General features: G+C 49.1%; 1 protein-coding gene across 1 annotated transcript in view; it reads right to left on the reverse strand.

Annotated features, from left to right (window-relative positions):
* Positions 1-27,697, reverse strand: part of CYSTM1 (cysteine rich transmembrane module containing 1) — a 48,487-nt gene extending 20,790 nt beyond the window's left edge. Inside the window, exons 1-2 of the mRNA XM_038770595.1 lie at positions 27,606-27,697; positions 338-579 (exon numbers count right to left, since the gene is read on the reverse strand). Of these exons, the coding sequence (XP_038626523.1) occupies positions 338-560 (223 nt within the window). The 5' untranslated portion in view covers positions 561-579; positions 27,606-27,697. The remainder of the gene's footprint in view (positions 1-337; positions 580-27,605) is intronic.
* Positions 27,698-27,924: the final 227 nt, after the last annotated feature.

The following is a 27,924-nucleotide window of genomic DNA, read 5'->3' on the forward strand; positions in this document are numbered from 1 at the left end:
TTCCGACGTGGTGACCAGGATGTCACCCCGGAAGGCTAAACCGGAATGGCGGTAAGACCCGTTGCCGGGAAGGGGAGGGGGGTTGGGGATACCCAGCAGAAAGTTCCTGGCCATCCTCCGGCATGGGAGGCTTGGAGCCGCAGGCCCAGGTGGGATCGGCCAGCGATGGCACCGGGACTTCTGGGAATGCCGGGGCCGGAAAAGCCAGCCCTGCGCCACATCCAGGCACCCCAACCCCTCCCCGCCCAAGTGTGAGGGCCACCGCTCCCTGCCCACCGTCCCGAGGAGTGGCCGAGGGAGAAAGGCTCCGCTTTGGTGGCCGTGGCCTTCACCGTACCTGTGCTTTTCGGAGCGTCGGCGTACATCGGTCCGGGAGGTGGTCCGCCCTGCCAGCCATATTGTGGGTAGCCTTGGTAGCCCGGGTTGCCAGGAGGATAAGGGCCAGGAGGGTATCCGGGGTAGGCCTGGGGACCAGAGGGTCCGGCCGGCTGCTGGGTGTACGGTGGATACGGGGCGGTTGGGCCGGGGCCCGTGTAGGGTGGCGGGTTTTCGTAATTCATGGGGGACTGTGACGCCTTCCTAAAACACAAACAAATAGACAAAAAAGGATTCATTTTACCGTGTCTGTTTAGCCACAGGCCATCGTCGAGGAAATAATAATAATAGCTGCGGTGTTTGTTGAGCGCTTACAATGTGCCAGGCACTGTACTAAGCACTGGGGTGGAAACAAGCAAATTGGGTTGAAAGCATTCATCGCAGACAAAAGCTCCTCTGGCAGTTTACTCCCGGGGAGAAGAAATGTCCTACCACGTCAATCCGTCGTTGGTATTTATTGAGGGCTTCCTATGTGTGCAGGGCACTGCACTGAGCGCTTGGGAGAGGGCGATACAACAGAGTGGGTAGACGCCCACTGCCCACAGAGAGCTTACAGTCTAGATAGGGAGGCAGACATTAAAATAAACTACAGTTAGCCCAGAAGAGCCCACAGGAAGCTAAACTGCCCACGTTTTTTCTGGCCGGCTGGTTGCCCTTCAGGCAGCCACGAAGCCTGTGATTTTAACTGGAATGTTGTCTAATTATTCCTGTGGTTGTCCAAGAGATTAGATCGGGGCAAGGTCATCATTCCCAGCACTCCACTCGCTCCCCAGTTGGGTAGTAATAATAATCATAATCAAAATAGTACTTGTTAAGCACTTTCTTTATACCAAGCATTGCGCTAAGCACTGGGGGAGATACGCTACTATCAGCTCAGCCCCAGGCTCTGTTCACCTTGGAAGATCACAGGCTAATGGTTAGAACGGATACTGAATCCTCACTTTACAGATGAGGAAACTGAGGTATAGAGCTCCAGTCACTTGCCCAAGAACGCAACGCAGGCCAGAGTTGGCACCAGGATTAGACCCCACGTCTCCAGTCTCGCAGGCCCCGGGCTCCTCTGAGCCCCCGGTTACTGAGCCTCCTTCCCTTCCCCACAGCACCTGTATATATGTATATATGTTTGTACATATTTTTTTACTCTATTTATTTATTTATTTTATTTGTACATATCTATTCTATTTATTTTATTTTGTTAGTATGTTTGGTTTTGTTCTCTGTCTCCCCCTTTTAGACTGTGAGCCCACTGTTGGGTAGGGACTGTCTCTATATGTTGCCAATTTGTACTTCCCAAGCGCTTAGTGCAGTGCTCTGCACATAGTAAGCGCTCAATAAATACGATTGATGATGATGATGATGATGACAGGGTAATCTGAGAGCCAGTCCAAGGGAAGAAAGGTCAAATTCTCCTTGGTCTGGCCAGACGCCGTTAGTTTCACTCGACTCGAATCCGGAGCTGGGACCCACGTGGCTTCCGCGTTAAGTTCCCGGCTCCCAGTCCGTAGGGGCGGGCTACGGCAAAGCCGAGTTGGCTTCGGACGTCCCTCTGACACCCCTGCAGCATAACAAATACTATAATAACAACAATCGGAGACTCTATGTACCAACTTTTTAACCATTTTGTTGCTCTTAGGGGGAACTGCTCTAATTTCTCCATAACCTACCTATTAAAGTGTTGCGCAAACAGCACCTCATTAAAGGAGCCAGGGACCATCTCTGGGGGATACACTTAACATGTCCCCAAAGAACTGATGCTAAACCAATCAGAACTACCTTTGGGTATGGCTCTCCAGCCAGCTGGGACTCTAACAACACCATCACGCCAACAAACACTCATACATTCATTCTCATTCTCTCTCTCTCTCGCTCTCTCATGACATTACCGGAATCCAAAGCCATTTTGGCCTTTTCATAGAATAATGTTTAAGGTTTCTGTTAAGCTCTTACTATCTGTCAAATACTATCCTCAGCAGTGAGGTTGGTACACCTGTCCCTCAAGGGGCTCACACTCTTCGTAGGAGGGAGAACAGTTATCCCCATTTTACAGTTGAGGGAACTGAGGCACAGAGAAATTAAGCGGTTTTGCCCAAGGTCACCCAGCAAGCCATTGGCAGATTCAGGATTAGGACCCAGGTCTTTCTGACGCCCAGGCCTGTGCTCTCTCCATGCTGCTTCTCTATGGAGTCTGTAATTTTTCCAAAAGAGAAAATAAGCTTAAGCAAGTGGGATTTGCCCTTTATAAAGGCAGGCAGCCTGACCTACTGAGAAGGTCACAGGACTGGGTGTGGGGAGACCCAGATTCTAAATCCCGTCACTTGTCTGCTGGGTGAGCCTCTTAACTTCCTTGGGCCTCAGTTTCCTCCTCTGTATAACGGGGATGATTCCCTCTCCCTTTTAGAGCGAGTCCCATGTGGGGCAGAGACAGGGGTGGATCTGATAATCCTGGATCTACCCCAGAGCAAGCAGGTAATAACTACCTTCATTATCATCACTACTAATCAATCAATGGCATTTAGGGGGTGCTAACTGCATATAGAGCACTGTACTAAGCCCTCGGGACAGTACACTAAAATAAAGTTGGTAAACACATTGTTTACTGTGCTGTTTCTATCTTGGTGGACTATCATAAGGTCGGAAGGAGCCTTGTACTTTAGGTCCTTGCACCCTAATTGTTGACTTGCTCTAATATATTCCCATTGTATTTGCCCCATTCTGTAACATCCAAAGCCCTACTTCGTTGAATTGTACTCTCCCAAGCATTTAGTACCGTGCTCTGCACCTAGTAAACGCTCAACGAATAGGAAGCAGCATGGCCTAGTAGATACAGCACAGACCTGGGCATCAAAGGACCTGGGTTCTAATCCCAGCTCTGCCACTTGTCTGCTAGGTGACCTTCGGCAAGGGAATATCTGTAATACCGTCATATGGTACTCTCCCAAGCACTTAGTACAGTGCTCTGCACACGGCAAGCACTCAATAAATACGACTGACTTCTAACGATCACACGTCCGGCCTCACCGTCCAATGGACGGGGCAGCCCGGGGCATCAGGTCTAAGCAGTTCTGCTGAAATCAACCGATGGTTTGGGGATTCTTTGAGCCCACCTAGAACACCAGGTGGTTAAAGCCACTCCCCGGATTACTGAGCTGTTTACATTTGCTGTGTCACCTCTCCTCTTAGGAATGAGTCTCGGGGGAGTCCCCAGAACCCGGCGCCAGGGTCCCCGACTTGTTTACAAGTTGCCCTTGGAGCTCACGGGGTGCTGTTTCCAGAGGTGAGCCAAGGGCGGGATCCCCAGAGAAGATGAACTCCTCAGAGGCCGGGCCGCTCCTCTTAGCCGCAAAAGCAGGGATGGCCTCAAAGTTTGGAACCCATGTTTCTACAATGAAGCCAAACCAGGCGGCAACCCCGAGCAGAACGGCATTTGGAAATACGCTGGAGCTCAGTTAAATTAGACTGTAAACTCCCAGAGGGCAGGGACCACTTCTACTAACTCCACCGTACTCTCCCAAGCATTTAGTACAGGGCACTCACTGCACAATGAAGGCACTCTATAAGTGCCCCTCTGACTGATTGACTGAAATCCCTGTCACTTGGGTTTGCCATTTTCCATTTTGGGCACCGAGAAGCCACGAATCCCAGTTGGACTTTCCATTTCACTCTGATTCTTTGCTGTAGGGGGCTCTGGCCAATAATTAATAATTACTGTGTGTCAAAAACTGTTCTAAGCACTGGGAGATATAAGTAAACCAGGTTGGACAAAGACCTCATCCCACCTGGTGCTCACAGCCTAAATAGGAGGGAGAACAGGTATTGAATCCTTATTTTGCAGATGAGGGAATAAACTAACAAACTCATCCTCAGGTGAGCATAGAGGACCCCCCCACCCCCAGAGCTTGCTGATGTGCCCTCCCTCCTCAAATCCTCCAATTACTCTCCCCCCTTCGAAGCCTTAATGAAGGCCCATCTCCTCAAAGAGGCCTTCCCAGACTAAGCCCCACTTTTCCTCATCTCCTACTCCCTTCTGTGTCACCCTGACTTGCTCCCTTCATTCTTCCCCCCTCCCAGCCCCACAACACTTATGCATATATCTGTAATTTTATTTATAATAATAATAATAATAATAATGTATTTGTTAAGCGTTTACTATGTGCAAAGCACTGTTCTAAGCGCTGGTGAGGTTACAAGGTAATCAGGTTGTCCCACGGGGGGCTCACGGTTTTAATCCTCACTTTACAGATGGGGTAACTGAGGCCCAGAGAAGTTAAATGACTTGCCCAAAGTAACACGGCTGACAGTTGGTGGAGCCGGAATTTGAACCCATGACCTCTGACTCCAAAGCCCGGGCTCTTTCCACTGGGCCACACTGCTTCTTTATTTGTATTGACGTCTGTCCCCTGTCCTCAATATGGTACTCGGCACATAGTAAGCGCTCATTACCAACGTATTTAATAATACGGTAATAAACAACAAATACCATTGATGACTGGATCGCCTGGGGGGAGAGGGGAAATGTCCACTAGTTACTTGGGTTCTGTCTGTTCTGAGCCCCGGGTCTTCCAGTGACTTTAGCAAATGGAATGGGAATTAATTTACTGAGCAGGGGATGTCCAAAAAGGAAGTTGCTACACCTGAACACAGGAAGCAGAGATACACCAGGCAGCCTGTAATTTTTTATATTTTTCCCTGGGGGAGATACTAGTTAGATTGGACACAGTCCCTGTCCCACACAGGGCTCACAGCCTAAGTAGGAGTGAGTAGGTTTTAATCCCCATTTTACTGATGAGGTAACTGAGGGACAGAGAAGTGAAGCACTTTGCTCAAGGTCACCATCATCATCATCATCATCATCAATCGTATTTATTGAGCACTTACTGTGTGCAGAGCACTGTATTAAGCGCTTGGGAAGTACAAGTTGGCAACATATAGAGACAGTCCCTACCCAACAGTGGGCTCACAGTCTAAAAGGGGGGAGACAAAACCAAACATACTAACAAGATAAAATAAATAGAATAGATATGTACAAGTAAAATAAATAAATAGATAGATAGACAGAATAAATAAATAAATAATAAATAGATAGATAGAATAAATAAATAAATACATAATAAGTGAGTAGATAAGCAAATAAATAAATATAAGTAATTATAAATAAATAAATACACAAATATAAGTAAATATAAACAAATGAATAAATGGCAAGTGGCGAAGCCTGAATTAGAACCCAGGTCCTCTGACTCCCAAGCCTGGGCTCTTTCCACTAGGCCACACTGCGTCTCGTAAGTGACACGACAGCCAGGGCTCCTTCGCTCAAGAACCAAGAAAAGAGAAGGTACAGGAGCAATCCAAGTAGAGGCTCAGGTTGAATCGGAGCTGGAGAGGCAGGTGGGGGAAGGAGGAGGAGAAATCTAGGAATTTTAACCCACTCTAGCCCCTGCCCAATCCTGGCCTGGTACGAGCCTTTGTCCTGTGACCTATTACCTCTTGTAGCACGTCGGTCACAAAGCTACCAAGCTGTAAATGGCTGGAAATACAGCTCTGGGGAGAGGTTGCTGCTACTGCTATGGCTTTGGTCTCCAATTTTACAGTGACCGGTCCTCTGCTCAGTGAAGGTACAGCACCAGGCCCCTTTTCGTCTGGCATTTCTCTGTTTTGTTCCCGCCCACTCTCGGGTGCAACTCCTTACCCCTTGTGCCACGACTTGGAAGTCGCGCCCATGTCTGGGCCTAGGGATCTGGGAAGGGATCCACCCCAGGGAACCACTCTACATCCGGATGGCCTTGATGGAATTGCACAAAATGGGGCGTATGACGTCGTGCCATCCTGCCGCGTGGCTCGGGGTTCCGCGGGGGAGAACCCAGGTGCCTCTGTCCAGACCTCACCAGGGACGTCAGTGGCCACGGCATCCGCTCCTGCTGTTTCAACGCCCGGCAGCTTAGAACCAGTGTCCAGCTTTGGCTTCCTGCTGACCGCACCCGGGTCAGCCCCACGTCCCCCAGGAATTCACCCCGAGCCCACACGGGAACATAAGGATAAAAGACTACTGATATCAGGGGCAGATATCTCCAGGAGGAGTTTCCAAGATAACCGAAATCCTGCTGAATTTTGATTTCAAAAATGCCCTTAGAATCCCTCACGGAAGGTTCCGATACTCCTCCTCTACTTTGTGCATGGGAATCTGGGTTGTTTTCCACTGTCGACTTCACTGCTCCACCGCTTCCCAGAAGGGGAAATGCTCTTTGCGAAATGCACGTCAACCCCACGCTGCTGTCGACATAGGGGATTGAGACACCAAGACAGAGAAAGCAGAAGGCTCTTGCTGCAATTTTTTTTTTAAATGGCAGTTTGGTAAGCGCTTACTACGTGCCAGGCACTGTACTCAGCCCTGGGGTAGATACAAGCTAATCAATCGTATTTATTGAGCACTCACTGTGTGCAGAGCACTGCACTAAGTACTTGGGAAGTGCAAGCTGGCAACATATAGAGACAGTCCCTACCCAACAGTGGGCTCAGGTTGGACACAGTCTATGTCCCACATGGGGCTCTGAGTCTTAATACCCATTTTACAGACGAGGCACAGAGAAGTGAAGTGTTTCACCCAAGGTCACAAAGCAGACAAGCTGCAGAGCTGGGTTTAGAACCCAGGTCCTGTTGACTGCCAGGCCCGTGAGGTATCCATTAGGCCATGCTGCTTCTCTATGTTACCCAGCGGTAATGTCTAGATGAGGCAAGTTTTGGGAATAGGATTTTCCGGTTGTGCCCCAACCCACTCAGGGCACCCGAGTCATCCTGGGCCTTAGCAAGGTTGGTGGGGCCGGTCAGCATAGGGCAGGCCGATGCCGAAGCCCCAGGGAATCCCCCTCCATCGGACCAACAGGACCCTGCAGGCTTTCAACTCTCCGAGTCCTAACCTCTATTCTGTTCTGGACCTTGGTTCTGGAGTACTGAACTAACCGGAAAGATGGGATTTATCTGGTCTAAGCTGCCCCAAACCCAGGGACCCAGCCGGGGCCAGCTCCCGGTACCAGCTCAGAACTGAGCTCCAGGGACCTCTACCCATGTAGCGCTGGCCACTTCTCGGAGAGCTGAGAATGGTCATTCCATTAGCCCAGAGGGCACTCATGTTGGTGCCCTCACTGTGCCCGTCTCTCCAGTCTGAACCCCCAAAACAGAGACAAGCAAGAGGTTATCAAACTGTGCCCTGGCCCGGGGATAACCTTGATGCTGACCCGGGGTTCAAACCTTGGTTTACAAAACTTTCTGATGCTTGTGCATGTGTGTGCTAGTGTGTATTGGGTGGGGGGGGAGGAGGAGTTTCAGTAATCAGCCCCACAAAACCAGCGCACACATAAGAAGACCATTCTCCGCCCTGCTCTCCACAGCCCATGACTCGTCACCTAATTCTAGCTCCAACCAGGATGCCTCGGGAGACCTTAATTTTAGCTTGGAAGTCACAGTGCGGTTTCAGTTCCTGACAGACTGTCCCGCCTCGGAGCCCATCAGCTGGCTGGATCAACCACCACTCCCACAAACTCTCTCCCCCTCCCCAGCTCCTGAAAAACAGCCAGCAGGCTTGCCTTTTAAAACCAGAATGCCTTGTTCCGGCAATTCAGCATGATCACTGAGGCCGGTGCTCACTCAAGCCAGGGAAAAAAAGGAAAAAAAACAAAAAACAAACCCAGAGACCTCCTCACCTGCTTGCTAATGACAAATCAGAACCTTAGCAAGCAACAGTTAAAGCTTCAGGACCGAAACCTGCTCCGGCCATCTGACCACCCCCCCAACCCCGGCAGCCTGATTTTAAACTAGCAAAATAGAAGTCCGGAAGGAAAAGCGTTCTTTCCCATGTAGTGAATTGATTTTCTAGTTCCCAGGAAGGGTCAGTCAAATTTCCTTCCTGGCGGTTGAATGAGCGTGAAAGCGTGAGACACATTCCCTACCTACAAGGTGCTTCCACTCCACTGAAGGAGGCTGACATGGAAAATATTCACAAGCAGTAAGATCACATAGCTGAAACTCACAAGGGGTGAGGCGGAGGGAATAAATAAGCAAGGGCAAGAGGTAATAATAATAATAATAATTGGCATTTATTAAGCGCTTACTATCAATCAATCAATCAATCGTATTTATTGAGCGCTTACTATGTGCAGAGCACTGTACTAAGCGCTTGGGAAGTACAAATTGGCATCACATAGAGGCAGTCCCTACCCAACAGTGGGCTCACAGTCTAAAAGGGGGAGACAGAGAACAGAACCAAACATACCAACAAAATAAAATAAGTAGGATAGAAATGTACAAGTAAAATAAATAAATAAATAAATAAATAGAGTAATAAATATGTACAACCATATATACATATATACAGGTGTTGTGGGGAAGGGAAGGAGGTAAGATGGGGGGATGGAGAGGGGGACGAGGGGGAGAGGAAAGAAGGGGCTCAGTCTGGGAAGGCCTCCTGGAGGAGGTGAGCTCTCAGCAGGGCCTTGAAGGGAGGAAGAGAGCTACCTTGGCGGATGGGCAGAGGGAGGGCATTCCAGGCCCGGGGGATGACGTGGGCCGGGGGTCGATGGCGGGACAGGCGAGAGCGAGGTACAGTGAGGAGATTAGTGGTGGAGGAGCGGAGGGTGCGGGCTAGGCAGTAGAAGGAGAGAAGGGAGGTGAGGTAGGAGGGGGCGAGGTGATGGAGAGCCTTGAAGCCCAGGGTGAGGAGTTTCTGCCTGATGCGCAGATTGATCGGTAGCCATTGGAGGTTTTTGAGGAGGGGAGTAATATGTCCAGAGCGTTTCTGGACAAAGATAATCCGGGCAGCAGCATGAAGTATGGATTGAAGTGGAGAGAGACATGAGGATGGGAGATCAGAGAGAAGGCTAGTGCAGTAGTCCAGACGGGATAGGATGAGAGCTTGAATGAGCAGGGTAGCAGTTTGGATGGAGAGGAAAGGGCGGATCTTGGCAATGTTGCGGAGCTGAGACCGGCAGGTTTTGGTGACGGCTTGGATGTGAGGGGTGAATGAGAGAGCGGAGTCGAGGATGACACCAAGGTTGCGGGCTTGTGAGACGGGAAGGATGGTAGTGCCGTCAACAGAGATGGGAAAGTCAGGGAGAGGACAAGGTTTGGGAGGGAAGACAAGGAGCTCAGTCTTCGACATGTTGAGCTTTAGGTGGCGGGCGGACATCCAGATGGAGATGTCCTGAAGGCAGGAGGAGATGCGAGCCTGGAGGGAGGGGGAGAGAGCAGGGGCGGAGATGTAGATCTGGGTGTCATCAGCGTAGAGATGATAGTTGAAGCCGTGGGAGCGAATGAGGTCACCAAGGGAGTGAGTGTAGATTGAGAACAGAAGGGGACCAAGCACTGAACCTTGGGGAACCCCCACCGTAAGAGGATGGGAGGGGGAGGAGGAGCCTGCAAAAGAGACTGAGAAAGAACGACCGGAGAGATAAGAGGAGAACCAGGAGAGGACGGAGTCTGTGAAGCCAAGGTCAGATAACGTGTGGAGGAGAAGGGGGGTGGTCCACAGTGTCAAAGGCAGCTGAGAGGTCGAGGAGGATTAGGACAGAGTATGAGCCGTTGGATTTGGCAAGCAGGAGGTCATTGGTGACCTTTGAGAGCGCAGTTTCCGTGGAATGAAGGGGACGGAAGCCAGACTGGAGGGGGTCGAGGAGAGAGTTGTTGTTGAGGAATTCTAGGCAGCGCGTGTAGACAACTCGTTCAAGGAGTTTGGAAAGGAATGGTAGGAGGGATATGGGACGATAACTAGAAGGTGAGGTGGGGTCAAGAGAGGGTTTTTTTAGGATGGGAGAGACATGGGCATGTTTGAAGGCAGAGGGGAAGGAACCAGTGGAGAGTGAGCGGTTGAAGATGGAAGTTAAGGAGGGGAGAAGGGATGGAGCGAGAGATTTCATAAGATGAGAGGGAATGGGGTCAGAAGCACAGGTGGCCGGAGTAGCACTTGAGAGGAGGGAGGAGAGTTCCTCTGAGGATACTATATGCAAAGCACTGTTCTAAGCGCTGGGGAAATTACAAGGTGATCAGGTTGTCCCACAGGGGGCTCACAGTCTTAATCCCCATTTTACAGATGAGGTAACTGAGGCCCAGAGAAGTTAAGTGACTTGCCCAAAGTCACCCAGCTGACAATTGGGGGAGCCAGGATTTGAACCCATGATCTGACTCCAAAGCTTGGGCTCTTTCCACTGAGCCATGCTGCTTCTCCTAGGTAGCTGTAGGGATGACAAGAATTGGGGTCCTGAGAGTTATGAAAGAAAACCAGGGGCGTGGGCGAACCCTTTGGTTTGAAAGAGCTTAAATTGGCTCTGCAGAGGATGGACTCAAAGTACCATTTTTGCAGCTTCTGTGATGGCAGTGAGGAAGGAGTATTTGGCAGCTGCTCCTTATTCTTCTCCCGCCTGAGCCAATGGGCAATCATCGCTACCACCAGAATGGATAACAGTGCAGAACACCATAGTAGGCGCCTGTGGGAAAGAGATTAAAGATGCAATCCCCCCGCCCTTCAAGGAGCTTAGAGTCTATCGGGAGAGGCCTTCATGAATTGACAAATGTACATGCAAGCTGGCCTAGTAGATAGAGCACAGCCTTGGGAGGCAGAGGACCTGGGTTCTAATCCCGGTTCTGGGTCTGCTGTGTGACCTTGGACAAGTCACTTGACTTCTCTGGGCCTCAAACATCTCATCTGTATAATGGGGATTAAGACTGTGAACACCATGTGGGACAGGGACTTTGTCCAACCCGATTCGTTTGTATCTACCCCAGTACTTAGAACAGTACTTGGTACTTAGTAAACATTTAAATGCCACCATTATTATTACGATTATTATTAGAGGAGTTGAACACGGTAAGAAAATTGATTAATCAGAATAGACTGATCGAAAGATGGGTCATGAGGGGTCTGATAAGGCAGCAAGACAGTGAAGGCCCAGAGCATAATCACAAAAGCATCCAGTAAGTGGTGTATTTTTTTTGGTGGGGGGGTGCCTGACCAAAAGGAGGGTGATTTATTGAAGGGGAGGGTGGGGAGAGGAGAGTTTCAGGCGGCCAGATCAAGGATCAAAGTTTCAGAGGCTCAACCCTGTCCATTCACATATGCTAATCAACCGCCTTTGTTCTTTTCCACATCAAAGGTACGGCACAGGGTGGGAGCAGGAGGCAGGATTGCCCCTGCAGGGCCTTTTCCCAGGGGTTCATCGACATGGAGCCACTGACCAGCCCAGTCAGGATTCATCTGACCAGCCACACTCCACTCACTTTCCAATGCTAAAAAAAGTCATCCCCATGTCCTGGGAATTCCTTTTCCAGGGGACTGCTATCTAGTAATCAAATGCTCAGATCAAGATTTCACAACAACTCCAGGACTCATTCCCGTTCCCCAGAAACTGGGAGAGTCAGGAAGTCAGTACCAAGCCGGGGGTGTAAAAAAGGATGAGGGGAGCAGGGGCCAGCCAGGAGAGGATAAACTGTTTTTCAATGGCTGGGAACATCAGAGACTCCCCTGCTTCCCCCCCCCCAAAAAAAACCACATTTCAATGAGGTATTTTGTTGGGGTCTCAAGACTCATCTTTCCTTTGTATTCCCAAAGTAGCTCGTCTTCCAGAGAGGCAGCATTCCAAAAGGACTTTTTCCAATTTCAAATCAATGAATGGTATTTATGGAGTGCTTGCTATGAGGCAAGGGTTTGAAAGAGTCCCATAGAGTTGGTAGACTGGATCCGTGACCACAGTGAGCTCACAATCTAGTTGTTCACATCAAGCGCTTAGTACAGTGCTCTGCACACCGTAAGCGCTCAATAAATACGATTGAATGAATGAAAAGGTGAGTGACGCACACTAATTCTCAAATAGCACCTTCCTACTGAACAAATGATAGGGACTGGGTCCTTTATTCCTAGAATCAATCAATCAATCGTATTTATCATCATCATCAATCGTATTTATTGAGCGCTTACTGTGTGCAGAGCACTGTACTAAGCGCTTGGGAAGTACCAATTGGCAACACATAGAGACAGTCCCTACCCAACAGTGGGCTCACAGTCTAAAAGGGGGAGACAGAGAACAAAACCAAACATACTAACAAAATAAAATAAATAGAATAGAGCGCTTACTGTGTGCAGAGCACTGTACTAAGCGCTTGATGTAAACGACTAGATTGCCTTGTTGCAGTCCACAGGTATATATGTTTACGTTCAGGAAACCAGCTGTCTAATAGAAAGAACACAGGCCTGCGAGTCAAAGGATCTGGGCTTTAATCTCTGCTCCACCACTTGCCTTCTGGGTGACTTTGGGCAAGTAAGTCACTTCACATCTCTGGGCCTCAGTTTCCTAATCTGTGAAATGGGGATTAAATGCCTCTTCTCCCTCCGACTTAGACTCTGAGCCCAATGAGGGACTGTGAGGGGCCTGATAATCTCCTATCCACCCCAGTGCTCAGTATAATTCCTGGCAGAGAGTAACTGCGTAACAAACACGACCATAATTATTAGTGGGGGGGCCATTACATTCAGTCGGTGGTAGGAAATAGAAAAGCATCTTCTAGCTGCAGCAGCCTAACTGCATTCACGACTGTCGGGATTGATTTCTGGAGAAGACTTTTGGAACACTGATCCTAGATGCTGGTTTTTCAAAGGTGCCTTAGCTGCCAATTCAGGGGTTTAGTTCTTACCTCTTCCAGGGCATTAAATGGCACCTAATTAGCCTGCAAACTAGATTCAGCTAGTTTGTAAACTCCAGTCATCTTCTTTAGGAAGGCATCATCATCATCATTAATAATAATGATGGCATTTATTAAGCGCTTACTATGTGCAAAGCACTGTTCTAAGCGCTGGGGGGATACAAGGTGATCAGGTTGTCCCACGGGGGGCTCACAGTCAACCCCCATTTTACAGATGAAGGAACTGAGGCCCTGAGAAGTGAAGCGACTTGCCCAAGGTAACACAGCTGACAATTGGCAGAGCCGGGATTTGAACCCACGACCACTGACTCCAAAGCCCGTGCTCTTTCCGCTGAGCCACGCTGCTTCTCTATCAATGGAATTTATTGAGCGCTTTACTGTGTGCAGACCACTGTACTAAGCGCTTGGGAGAGAACAACAGAGTTGGGAGACATGTTCCCTGCCCACAGCGAGCTTACAGTCTAGAGGGGGAGACAGACATTAATGAGTAAGTTACGTAATTTATAGATACGTACATAAGTGCTGAGCAAATTGGTCATTGGAAGGCCAAATGACTCGACTTAGATGAGCATATTTGGGGTACATAATAATCAGGAGGACTAATTCTCTGGAGAAGACACTAATGCTAGGAGAAGTCCAGGGAAAACGTGGAAGAGACAGACCGGCAGCTAGATGGATAGAGAACATAAAAACGATAACAGAAGTACTATTAGAAAGGTTGGGGATTATGGCAGAGGAGAGGATGTTCCGGAGAAACTATATCCATGGAGTCGCTATGAATCAGAAACAACTCGGCAGCACTTAATAATAATAACATTAAGTGCTGTGGGGCCAATATCAAACATCCACGGATCCAAGTGGACGTTCCAAGAGAAGCAGTGTGGCTCAGTGGAAAGAGCCCGGACTTTGGAGTCAGAGGTCATGGGTTCAAATCCCGGGTCTGCCAACTGTCAGCTGTGTGACTTTGGGCAAGACACTTAACTTCTCTGTGCCTCAGTTACCTCAACTGTAAAATGGGGATTAAGACTGTGAGCCCCCTCATGGGACAACCTGATCACCTTGTAACATCCCCAGCGCTTAGAACGGTGCTTTGCACATAGTAAATGCTTAATAAATGCCATTATTATTATTACTATTAAGTACCTAGAAGACACACAAGGGAAGGGGACCTGGGGAAAAGAGAGCTTAATTGGGTAAGGCCTCTTGAAGGATATGTAACTTTTATAAGGCTTTGAAAGTGGGGAGAGTGGTGTTCTGGGGTATACGGAGGGGGAAGAAATTCCAGCCCAGAGGGAAGATGTGGAAAAGGGTCAACGACAAGATAGAGGAGATCAGGGCACAGTAAATAAGCTGGCACTAGAAGAGTGAAGTATGCAGGCTGGGCTATAGTAGGAGATCAGTGAAGTCCAGTACAAGAGGGAGAGTTGATTGCCCACTGTGTGACCTTGGGCAAGACACTTCACTTCTCTGTGCCTCAGTTTCCTCAACTGTCAAACAGGGATTCAATACCTGTTCTCTCTCCTATTTAAGTCTGTGAGCCACAAGTGGAACAGGCATGACCTGATTAACTTTTCTCTAACCCAGCGCTTAGAAAAGTGCTTGACAAATACTAAGCTCTTAGCAAATACCATAATTATAATTATTCCTAATCAATGCTATTGACTACTGCCCTCCATGATATCTTGCAGTCAATCAGCAGTATTCACTGAGCACAGCACTGGACTAAGCACTTGGGAGATTCCAATAAAATAGGTAGATTCCCCTGTCCTCTAAGAACAAAAACCAATGACGAGCAAGATCCAGTTTCTCTCTCTGAGAGCCCAGTGTCTGTCTGCAAAGGGACCATCGAAACAGGGCCAGCGCTTAAAACAGTGCTTTGCACATAGTAAGTGCTTAACAAATACCATCATTATTATCAACTGACCACTCAAGCCAGTTCAGACTAGCCAAACGCCCTCGAGTGTGTGAGATTATGAGCCCCATGTGGGATAGGGACTGTGTCCAACCCAATTTGCCTGTGTTCACCCCTGCGCTTAGTACAGTGCCTCACACATAGTAAGCATTTAAAAAATACCATTATTACTGTTATTATTATGAAGCTGTTGAAAAACACCCAAAAAGCCTACCATTCATGGACCTGGGCTATGGGAGAATCTGGGGTTTCTGCAGATCTGAGCTAGATGGTTATCTGAACCTGCCATATTCTTGAACAGAGTGTTTTGTTCTTGGCATTATCCCTTCGTTAGGATTGTTAATCAGCGGTGAAATCTCGGGGTTTTCCAACAAAATGCCATCAAACCCAACAAATATTTGTGCCGTCGAACCCCACAAATATTTGTGAAAGGGACAGTGCTAGGATCCGTGGCTGGTGTTGGTATGTTTGGTTTTGTTCTCTATCTCCCCATTTTAGACTGTGAGCCCACTGTTGGGTAGGGACTGTCTCTATATGTTGCCAATTTGTACTTCCAAAGCGCTTAGTACAGTGCTCTGCACATAGTAAGCGCTCAATAAATACGATTGATGATGATGATGGTGGGGCCTAGCTGGTCTAGGATCCATGGGTCTGGGCCTGGCTGGATGGTCTGCTGTGGCCCCGGATGAGGTGCCCCATGGACAGAAACCACCGGACTCTCCCCAGGAGCGAAGGGAGACCACCCACCTGTTGGTCCTTCCCGAGCCTTGCCTCCCACATCACCCTCTCCGCCCTCCTGGAGGGACTGTAAGAGGCTTAATTATCTTGGCTTTACTCCAGCACTTAGTACATTGTAAGCACTTGGCAAATTTCACCCCCATTATACACCTTGGGATCGGGAAGTGGCCCAGACATGAACGTATAGAACCAATCTGGCCCAGGCATCCTCAGGACAATCCTGTGCCACCTGGCCCAGAGCAGGAAATTAATTTGTCCAATCGTATCTATTGAACATTTCCTGTGTGCAGAACACTGTACTAAGCGCTTGGGAGTACAATACAGTAAACATACATATTCCCTGCCGACAACGAGCTCTATTTATTTATTTATTTATTTTACTTGTACATATCTATTCTATTTTTTTTTTATTTTGTTAGTATGTTTGGTTTTGTTCTCTGTCTCCCCCTTTTAGACTGTGAGCCCACTGTTGGGTAGGGACTGTCTCTATATGTTGCCAACCTGTACTTCCCAAGCGCTTAGTACAGTGCTCTGCACACAGTAAGCGCTCAATAAATACGATTGATGATGATGGCCCACGCCAGGAAATTAATTCGTTCAATCGTATCTATTGAACATTTCCTGTGTGCAGAACACTGTACTAAGTGCTTGGGAGTACAATACAGTAAACATACATATTCCCTGCCGACAATGAGCTGACAGTCTAGAGGCAGGGAGACATCACTATCAATAAATACATTACACATCTGAACATAAGTGGTGTGGGGCTGGGAGGGGGGAAGAAAATAGGGAGCAAATCAGGGTGACGCAGAAGGGAGTGGGAGAAGATGAAAGGGGGTGCTTAGTCCGGGAAGACGTCTTGGAGGAGCTGTGCCTTCAATAAGGCTTTGAAGTGGGGGAGACTAAGTGTCTGTGGCATTTGAGGAGGGAAGGCATTCCAGGCCAGAAGCAGGGCACGGGTTACGGATCACGGCCAGACAGGCGAGATGGAGGCCCAGTGAGAAGGTTAGCACTAGAGGAGTGAAATGTGCGGGCTGGGTTGTAGAATGAGAGTAGCGAGGTGAGGTAGGAGGGAAATGTCTAGCTCTGCCTTCGACTCTGGACTTGGATATCTGTGGTGTCAAGAAATGAGCATTTTCAGGCTTCTACCATAAAATGCATACTGCTAGGCTCTGTGCCCTGGGATCACTTAGCTACTTCCTTTGAGCGGTCGGGAGTGCACTAATTGGACCAGAAGGCCCTAGGGGAGAGGGCCCTCTCTCCTTGTTCTGAATACCCATTCTGTCCGGTTGAATGGAGAAAACATAATGCAGCAGAGAATGGAATCAGTGAGGGCCTGGACCGCTCCGTTCTCATCGCTGCCCCAGCCGGAAACATGTGTGGCCATCAGAAATGGGAGGATAGGGCATTCTGGCCAGTCAAACTCACCTTTAAAGTGTGGCTGGTGCCAATCCTACAGCTTACCTCCGCCATCAAATGGGTCCTTAGGGGTGGCCAAATGCCTTGCCCACCCCACCCAGCAGGCCACAGTGCAGAGAGCAGCAGGGTGGCCTACTGGAAAAAGCCTGGGCGTTTGAGGACCTGGGTTCTAATCCCAGCTCTGCCACTTGGCTGCTGTGTGACCTTGGCCAAGTCTCTTCACTTCTCTCTGCCTCAATTACCTCTCCTGTAAAATGGGTATCTTACATCTTGTAAAATCCCCCCAGTGCTTAGAACAGTGCTTTGCACAGAGTAAGCGCTTAACAAATACCATTATTATTATTATTAAGACTGTGAGCCCCGAATGGGACATGGACTGTGTCCAACCTGATTAGCTTGGATCTACCCTAGCACTTGATACAATGCTTGGCATATAGTAAGTGCTTAATAGATAACTTTAAAAAAAAGTGTCATCCACAAATGGAACCACTCCATTAGAGTGGAAACTCCCGTGGACAGGGAACATGTTTTCAGCTTCCTCTGTGGTTCCCCACACACTCAATACAGTTCAATGAATTCAGTAAGTGCTCAGCACATAGGTGCTCTACTATTACTACAAAAAGGTGAGGCACGGGCCCAGTGAGGTGCAAAACGAGGCGGGAGAGCTCTCTCAATATGGGAGCATGAAGAATTCCCATGATAAAAGGCAGAAACCAAAGAGAAGGCAGAGGACATAGAATTTTAAGCTTCCTGCAAAGTCTTGGAGGATTTTCACTAGCAATAGTCTGATAAAGGGGGCTAGCTCCCCGCTTTTCGCTCTTCTACCACAGGCAGAAATTTCAAACCAGTTTACTACAGGCCTAACTCTGTCCAGGCCTCTTCTCCCAATGGGAACAGCCCTGCTAAAGCTTGACTCAGTTTATCTCTCTGAGAGCCAAGATTCAGGGATCTAATTAAACTGGGAATCTTTATGAATAACAAGATTCCTGTAGCTAATAATAATAATAATACAGCATTTCCTAAGTTTCAGAGCATTGTGCTACCTGCTAGGGTAGATGGAAACAGATTCAGATTCAACCTCTCCCCAACTTGGGGGTTCCTGATCTAAGAGGGAGGGAACATAGGGGATCTATCCACATTTTACAGATGAGGAAACAAAACTCAGTGGGGCTGATTCAATCCAAGTCCCTCAGCATGTCAGTGGCAGAGCTGGGATTAGATCCCAGGTCTCCTGGTCCCACCCTTGTGCTCCCTCCTAGTCTAGGCTGTAAACTCCATGTCTAGACTGTAAACTCATTGTGGACAGGGAGAGTTACTACCAACTGTTATGCTGTTATACTGAACTCTCCCGGCACTTAGTACAGTGCTGAGCCCCAGCACTAAGCTCCAGACTGAGCACCCCTTTTCCTCCCCTCCTCCCCTCCCTATCGCCCCCCGCTCCCTACCCCCTTCCCCTCCCCACAGCACCTGTGTATATTTGTACATATTTATTACTCTATTTTATTAATAATGTGTATATAGCTATAATTCTATTTATTCTGAGGGCATTGTCACCTGTCTACTTATTTTGATTTGTTGTCTGTCTCCCCCTTCTAGACTGTGAGCCATCTCTATATGTTGCCGATTTTTACTTCCCAAGCGCTTAGTACAGTGCTCTGCACACAGTAAGCGCTCAATAAGTGCGATTGAATGAATGAATGAATGAATAGTGCTCTGCACACAGTAGGAGCTCAATAAATATGATTGATTGATTTCCAGTAGGCCTCATTGCCTCTTCATGAGCTGCTTAATGAAGAGTAATAATAATAATTAATGTGGTTTTTGTTAAGCACTTACTATGTGCCAGGCACTGTACTAAGTGCTGGGGTAGATACAAGCTAATCAGGCTGGACACAGTCCCTTGTCCAATGTGGGGCTCACAGTCTTAATCCCCATTTTACCGGTAAAGACAAGTGGCAGGGCCGGGATGAAAACCCTCAGGCGTGGGCTCTATCCACTAGGTTACGCTGAGGCCGCTGAACCGGCCTGCCTCCTGTCCTCGAAGCAAAGAGGATCCTCTGAACCAAAATTTGAGAGTCCACTAAGACGTGAATCTGCATTGCCACTTGGGAGATAAGCCCGTGGACGAAATCCCAGGTCTCCTCCGTCATTTCTTCCTTTCCCCACCCCTGCCCTGCATCTTCCCCTTCTGAACTTTAAGCAGGATGACTGAAGGGGGAATTCCCCTGTGGCTAAGAGAGGTCACCAAAGGCAAATATTAGCAGGGCACCGGTGACGTTTCTAATTACAGACATCTGCAGCGAACAGCTAGGTCTCTGTGATTGAGAGACAAGGGCTTAAAGAGGTTTTGGGTATACGGGGTGAAGATAACTTTACTCCCGCACACAAGAAGCCACAGTTGGTCAGGGACGTGCATGAATGGCGAGGACGGCGCTTTAAGGGTGAACAGAGGCCAGCACTTGGACCTGGGCCTAAGATTTGGTATTTCAAATACACAGCGGTCAAATCTACCCCCCTCCACCCTCTGTCCCCTGAAACTCCAGCCCAACGGCCAGTGCCAACTTCAGAGCCCCTCTCTCTCTTTTTAAAGGTTTGCTCATTTGCTGCTAGTTGCCCAGCTGAACCGAATCGGGTTTCCCCACGGACGGGGGCAGAATGCCGTGGCCCGGACGGTGATTCTTATGAGACAGACTCCGCCACCGCCCCCACGTCTTTCTCTGCACCGATCCAACCAGTATTTCCACTGCCTTGTTTTTGGAACGCGGTGACCTCGCTGGTCACTCCATAATCCCGGCTAGGCTTCTAGTTAAGGTTTTTCTAGTTCTTCTGTGACTTGTTAATGATTATTTGGTGCATATTCCACTGGTGGGGTTGGGGTGGGGTGGAGGAGAAACTCATCTGAATCAAGAGCACATACAGGAAAAAATAGACTCCGAGGGAAATGTTTTGGAGGCCTCCATTTCAACCCTTTTATTTCAGCTGGGGTAAAGTTAAGGAAGAAGGGCCTCATTCTCATGAATTCTTTTTGTACAGGGCGGTGGACGGGGCGTTGGGGGGGAGGGGCGCATGGAAGCGGAGGGGGACAAACCCTCCAGCCTGTTTTCTCTCCCAGCTCTTCACCCCAAACACTAGATTTCCATCACTTCGGACCCCTGTGATGTTACTTTCCTTTCTCTGGGCTACAATCGAGGCCCGAGACAGCAATAATAGTGCTAGCGGGGTCTCCTTGAGACTACCCCGATGTCCCTACTGTCTTTCCCTCTCTAAAGATTTTCCGGCTGCAGAGGGGCCTTGTAAGATCATATCTCTTGGTCCACTGCTTCTTTCTCATGGCCTAACTCCCACTTGGCATCTAGGTTGACTTCAGCAAGGGGCAGCCTTTTGGGAACGGAGGGAAGGCCTGGAAACAAGAAAAACTAGAACTCGAGGGCCCTAATCCCACACGGACCCCTCACCAGACCGGGCCTCACCAGTTCCCCCAACTCTCTGCACCATGATCCTCTGGGGGCTTCGGTCTCTCCCAACCTGGAAATTGATCCATCGACGGAATTTATTGAGTGCAAACTGTACGCAGAGCGCTGTATTAAGCTCTTGGGAGAATACAACACAATAGACTGAGTAGACACGATCCCTGCGCTTGTGGAGCTTAAAGTCTAGTAGGAGATATAGACATTAAGGGGTGAGAACGAGGTAAGGTTAGTAGGTTGGTGTTAGAAGAGTGAAAAGTGCAGGCTGAGTTTAGTGGGAGAGAAACAAGACAGTAGGATGGGGAGAGCTGACTGAGTGCCTTAAATTCAATGGTGAGGAGTTTCTGTTTGATGCAGAAATGCACTTGCATCTGCGACCTTTGACATTTGCTATTCGCCCCACAGCACTTACATACATACCTTCAAATGATTTATTATAAATTACTTATTTATATTAATGTCTCTCTCTCCCTCTAAACTGCAAGATGGTTGTGGGCAGGGAATGTGTCTGCTGACTTGTTGAATTGTATTCTTCCAAGGGCTCAGTCCAGGGCTCTGCACATAGAAAGCGCTCGACAGATACCACTGATTGATTGCAGAGGTGGACGGGCAACCACTGGAGGCTTTTGTGGAATGGGGAAACATGCACAGAATGGCTTTTTAGAAAAAAAATGATCCGGGCAGCAGAATGAAGTGTGCCCTGGAGTGGGGAGAGACTAGAGGAGGGGAGGTCAGCGAAGGAGAAACCACCCCAGCACCACCTGACATGCTTCTGATGCAGGCTCTGCCGTATCCTACTCTTGGGTCTCCAGAGCCCCGGATACCTTGCCCTAGTTAAGCACTAAGCACTTCGCCGCCACTGGACCCTGCCGGCTCAGATCCGGCAAAATCAAGATGGGGAAGAATTTCCAGAGGGGCGACTGTTTTTGTTCTTGTTCACAATGACCTGCATTCATGACTTTTTAACGACTTCGTTGAGAGTACAGAATTTTTCCTGCCAAAATCTTCCTCTCAACAAACAGGTAACCCCTAAACAGGATGGACACTAAATTACAGTGGGACTGAGTGGGTAAACAACTTCTTCCATACTAAAGAAATAGGACTTCTGCATTGCTATGCAAGATGGCTACCCACTTATTAAAAGTAAATCTCCTCCAAGAGGCCTTCTTCAACTAAGCCTTCGTTTTCTTCTTCTCCCACTTCCTTCTGCATCACCTTTGCCTTGGATTTGCATCTTTTATTCACCCCTCCCTCAGCCCCACGGCGCTTATGTCCGCCTCCAAAATGTATTCAGTTATATTAATGGCTGCCTCCCCTTGTAAACTGTAAGCTCGTTGAGGACAGGGAAAGTGTCTATACTATTATATTGTACTTTTCCAAGCGCTTAGTTCAGTGCTCTGAGCACAGTAAGCACTCAATAAATACCACCGACTTGTTGGTTACTGATTAACTTTTAAAGACAGGAAGTACAGAAAATATCTTGGCAAAGCATACTTGTCTACATCTGTGGTTTATGCTAAATCAGACCAGTGCTAAAAATCTTTCCACCTCTTCCAGGATTCCAGAGGGAACTGACCAAAATAATCTTGGGGCCTTCCCCACCAACTTGAATTAAGAACACCATTCTCGGATGGAGCGAAACCTGATTTGACCCCGCTGAAGGGCAGAAATAGTTTTTATCCCTCAGAGATGGGGAAAGTAAGAGAGATGGGAAGTGGATTATGTAAGGCCACTGTGTGAGAAAAACACGGATGCAACATTGATCAATAATTGGTATTTGAGTGCACAGCACTGTACCAAACACTTGAAAGAGTACAATAAAGTGATATGATCCTTGCCCTCAAGGCAGGCGTTAAAATAAATGGCAGGTAGGGGATGCAACCCACGTTCTCCGACTTCCACGGTGGGGGCTCCAGAATCTGAGACCCCAGGACTCTTAAGGAATCTCACTTCAGTTCAACTCTGATAGGGAAGAATTAGGGATACCCAAACCGCCCAAAGGTTTTTCCTGCAAGATTTGACTGGAGACAGATGAGAGTTCTTGGCTGCCTGGGTGGGTGGGAGACACTGAAGGTCCGCCTATGGAAAATCTCCAGAGTTTTGACCTACTTACTGGCCTGAAAACCATTTGCTCTGAGGCAAACTGAGAAGCAGCGTAGCCTAAAGGAAAGAGCATGGGCTTGGGCACCTCAGCGGACCCAGGTTTTAATCCCATCTCTGTCACTTGCCTGGTGTGTGACCTCAGGCAGGTCGCTTGATTTCTCTGGGCCTTAGTTTCCTCATCTGTAAAATGGGGAGTCAATACCTGTTTTCTCTCCTACTTAGACCGTTTAGCTCCATGTGGAACAGGGACTGTGTCAGCCCTGATCATCCTGTAACTATCCCAGGGTTTGGCACATAGTAAGTGTTTAACAAATACCACAAGTATTATTATTATTATGAAATAGTTGGAAAAATTTGCTCTTTGAAAATGTTGGCTGGTGGGACAGACACTTTCTTGGATATTTAGCTTATTACCAAACAAATCTTTTGTTTATATTTTGTGTGTAAAAATACACAAAAAATCTATCTGCTCTACCGTTTGAGTTTTCCTGACGAGAAGGCTTATGAAGCATCATTCATTCATTCAATCATATTTATTGAGCTCTTACTGTGTACAAAGCACTGTACTAAGCACTCGGGAAAGTACAATGCAACAACAGACACATTCCTGCCCGAAACAAGCTCAAAGTCCCAGAGGGGGAGACAGACATTAATATAAATAAATAGATAAATTACAGTTACATACAGATAGACACATATGGGCTGCGGAGATGGGAGGGAGGATGAATGAAGAGCAAGTAAGAGTGGCACAGAAGGGAGTGGGAGAAGAGAGGAGGGCGGCTTATTGGAGAAAATGTGAATTCAATAAGGCTTTGAAGTGGGGGAGAGCAATTATGTCTTTGAAATGAGGAGGAAGGGTGTTCCAGACCAGAGGTAGGATGTGGGCGAAAGGTCTGCGGTGAGATAGACAAGATCGAAGTACAGTGAGAAGGTTGGCATTAAGAGTGTGGGCTGAGGACCCTGTGGAAGAAACTATGGTGGTCGCTCCCATGAAGACAGTAGTTCTCTCCCCGACCTCCCTAAGGACTGTAAGATTAAACTGTCGATTTGGACTCTCCCAAGCCACTAGTACAGTGCTCTTGTACACAGTGAGCACTCAAATACCACTGACTGACTGAAGATCCTTGTGGTCAAGGACTGTATCTTCCAACTCTACCACACTGTACTCTCAAGTGCAGTGCTTTGCACACAGTAAGCGCTCAGTAAATGCCATTGCTCAACACCTTAGTTTTTTAAGTGTGCACGTATTACACATGAGTTATTCCCTCCACGGAGAGTCCTTTTTGATCTGAAATAAACACGTCTCTTTAGACTGCACTTTAAAAGTATTAATATGAAACTCATAGCTGTTTGTTCTTAATCATAGTTTTCGCGTACCCTCTCGCAAAGAAATGCCACAGATCATCATTTGTTTAAGTATAGCCCTCCACCAGCTCTTTTATTGAACTGTAATTCAATCATGATGCCATCTACATGGTCTTTGGAGTCTTTCTTTTGAATCCTTCTTTTTTTAATGGAACTTGGTAGGTACTTCCATTGAAGTTATGCCCAATTTTATCTCCTTCCAGAAAACAGAAGTCACTCAGCTTTAATATGAGCCAGAAGACCAATCTCATGAGACCGTGAAAGCGGGGCAGGACATACAGGGAGATACACAGGGTGGGAGACAGGGAAATCAAAAGAGGAGAAAGACAGAGAGGGAGAAGGAGAAAGGTTCCTGAGTTCTGTTTTTAACTCAGATACTAAATCTGGGTGACCTTGTATAAATCTGTTTTCGGTTTCACCAGCCATAACTAAAGGATAAAAAGCTATTCTTTCAGCCTCTTCTAAATCTTCAGGAGAAGGTGCCAGATACTGGTGACTTTCGGGGAGTCGGGGCCCCGGGGTTCAGTCCCCATTGGGTTGTGCTAGCTCCGAGCAAAATGAGACAATAGGGGAATCGCCACCAAAGAATAAACCCTGCAAAAGTCGGTTAACAATCAATCAATCGTATTTATTGAGCGCTTACTATGTGCAGAGCACTGTACTAAGCGCTTGGGAAGTACAAATTGGCAACACATAGAGACAGTCCCTACCCAACAGTGGGCTCACAGTCTAAAAGGGGGAGACAGAGAACAGAACCAAACATACCAACAAAATAAAATAAATAGGATAGAAATGTACAAGTAAAATAAATAAATAAATAAATAAATAGGGTAATAAATATGTACAACCATAACAATGGCAAACTTAACAAACTTAACAATGGCAGTGGTGTGTACCGACAGGGACGCCTGTTCCCTAATCTCCTCTGTACTGCTCTCTCAAACATTGGATAAACGAGCTATTCACTGAACCATGTCTGGGGGCTTCTTTGGAGTCGGGCGTAAGGATCGGAAAACTAGAACCATCCTGTTCGCATCCCTAGGGATGGGGCGTGGCACACTGGAATTCGTGCGGATTTGAATCTCACTGTTTGCGTAACAAACAACTAGATTAAAATCAACGGATTAAAGATCCAACCGTGCTCGGTCTAACCAAAAACAGTTATCAGACACAAGAAATCCCATTGTAGCGACTCTCATTCAGGGTTTTGGGGTCTGCGCTTGGCACAGAGTAAGTGCTAAATACCACCATTACTACTGTTATTCATAAGGAATCTCCAAGCATTCAAAGAAAGGCTGAGATTAGGAAGGGTGGAGGACATCATCATCATCATCATCAATCGTATTTATTGAGCGCTTACTATGTGCAGAGCACTGTACTAAGCGCTTGGGAAGTGCAAATTGGCAACATATAGAGACAGTCCCTACCCAACAGTGGGCTCACAGTCTAAAGGGGGGAGACAGAGAACAAAACCAAACATACTCACAAAATAAAATAAATAGAATAGATATGAGGACAGACAGTTCATCTTTCAACAGGGAAGAAATGAAGCCCCAGGGTCAGGTGAACAGTGCTTTGCACATAGTAAGCGCTTAATAAATGCCATCATTATTATTCTTATTTGGAAAAAAGAATTTTACTGCAATTCCTTGCCACCTGCAAGGGTCAGTCACCAACCGCTATACTGTGCACACAGTAAGCGCTCAATAAATACGACTGATTGGCTACACTGGGTTGCTAAAGCTCTGGTCTTTCGGGAAATTTCAGCCTTCCGATTACACCAGCGACTTTCCCAACAGGATCCTTCAGGCTCCGTCCCCCCGGGAGGCTGGGCGAGCATTAGCGGACAGCCTACGTGCAGAGGTCGGTGAAGCCTGATAAATATTCTGAACATAGCGGGATGCCCGCTCTCTGGGGGAACCGACAGCAGGCCGCCCGACCCTGGGAAAGTTTTTCTCCGGCCCGATCCCCCTCGCCCACCAAGCGCCCACCAATGTGGCATATTCCCGGTTACCCCCAACCCCCGCCCAGGCTCTCCGGGCCAGTCCTCCTGCAGAACTCGGGTCTTTTTTTCCACCGTCCTTCCACTCCCCGCTGCCACAGCCCCCCCAAAACTGCCATCCGACCCCTTCTCTCGCCCAAGACTCCCCCTGGAAAACCCGGCCCCAACGCTGATCATCCGGGGTGACCCGCTCCCCTTGGGCCCAGCTCTTTCATCCCCCCGTCCCGGCTTCACCGAACCCCATCTCCTTCCCCACTCCCCTCCGACCCTCTTCCCCCATTCCTTTCCCCATTCCTTCCCCACTGCCCTCCGACCCTCTTCCCCCATTCCTTTCCCCATTCCTTCCCCACTGCCCTCCGACCCCCTTCCCCCATTCCTTTCCCCATTCCTTCCCCACTGCCCTCCGACCCTCTTCCCCCATTCCTTTCCCCATTCCTTCCCCACTGCCCTCCGACCCCCTTCCCCCATTCCTTTCCCCATTCCTTCCCCACTGCCCTCCGACCCCCTTCCCCCATTCCTTTCCCCATTCCTTCCCCACTGCCCTCCGACCCCCTTCCCCCATTCCTTCCCCCATTCCTTCCCCACTCCCCTCCGACCCCCTTCCCCCGTTCCTTGCCCGTTGTTGGGTCGGGACCGTCTCTATACGTTGCCGACTTGTACTTCCCAAGAACTTAGTGCAGTGCTCTGCACACAGTAAGCGCTCAATAAATACGATTGAATGAATTCCTCCCCCACCCCCCGAGTCCCTTCTCCCATTCCTAATCCACTCCCCCTTCCCCCACTCCCCCCGACCCCCTTCCCCCACTCTTTTCCCACTCCCCCCACCCGTTTCCCCCCACCCTTTCCCCATTCCTTCCTCCACCTTTTCCCCATTCCTTCCCCCATTCCTTCCCCCACTCTTTCCAAATTCCTCCTCTTTCCCCACTCCCCCCGACCCCCTTCCCCCATTTCTTCCCCACTCCCCCCGATCCCCTTCCCCCGTCTCCTTCCCCACTCCCCCGACCCCCCTCCCCCACTCCTTCCCCACTCCCCTATCTCCTTCCCCACTTCCTCCAACCCCCTTCCCCCACTCCTCCCCCACTCCAACTCCTTCCCCACTCCCCCCGATCCCCTTCCCCCACTCCTTCCCCACTCCATCTCCTTCCCCACTCCCCCCGATCCCCTTCCCCCACTCCTTCCCCATTCCCCCGACCCCCTTCCCCCACTCCTTCCCCACTCCATCTCCTTTCCCACTCTCCCATCCCCTTCCCCCACTCCTTCCCCACTCCCCCATCCACTTCCCCCACTCCTTCCCCACTCCCCCCCGACCCCCTTCCCCCACTCCATCCCCACTCCCCCCAAACCCCTTCCTTCCCCAATTCTTTCCCCACTCCATCCCCACTCCCCCCAACCCCCTTCCTTCCCCACTCCATCCTTACTCCCCCCAACCCCCTTCCTTCCCCAACTCTCTCCCCACTCCTTCCCCTTTCCCCTTTCCAGCCCCCCCCGCCCCCCCCCCCGTATCCCGGTGGGGAATCCCCCCGGCTGTTCCCGGGATGCTCCTCACCTCCTGTCCTCAGCGGGCCGTGCCCGCTCGGTCCCTGCGGTTGGATGACCGACAGGCGGACGGACGGACCGACGGAGGGCGGGGGGGGGGGGCGGCGGACACGACCCACCTGCCTCCAAGGCCGAGCTGTCGGGAGATGACGTCAGCAGCGCCCCCCCCCCCCCCGAGGAAGGACCGGGAGCGGAGTCACCTGATCTCCTTGGTAACCAGATAGGGCGGACGGGCGGGGTGACGTCGCTGCGCATGCGCGCGCCCCTCCCGCCGCCGCCGGGCGCGAGGGCGGGGGGAGGCTCGAGCCTCGGGCGGGAAAAGGCCGAAC

This window comes from Tachyglossus aculeatus, chromosome X2, assembly GCF_015852505.1.
Source record: "Tachyglossus aculeatus isolate mTacAcu1 chromosome X2, mTacAcu1.pri, whole genome shotgun sequence".
Classification (NCBI taxonomy): Eukaryota; Metazoa; Chordata; class Mammalia; order Monotremata; family Tachyglossidae; genus Tachyglossus; species Tachyglossus aculeatus.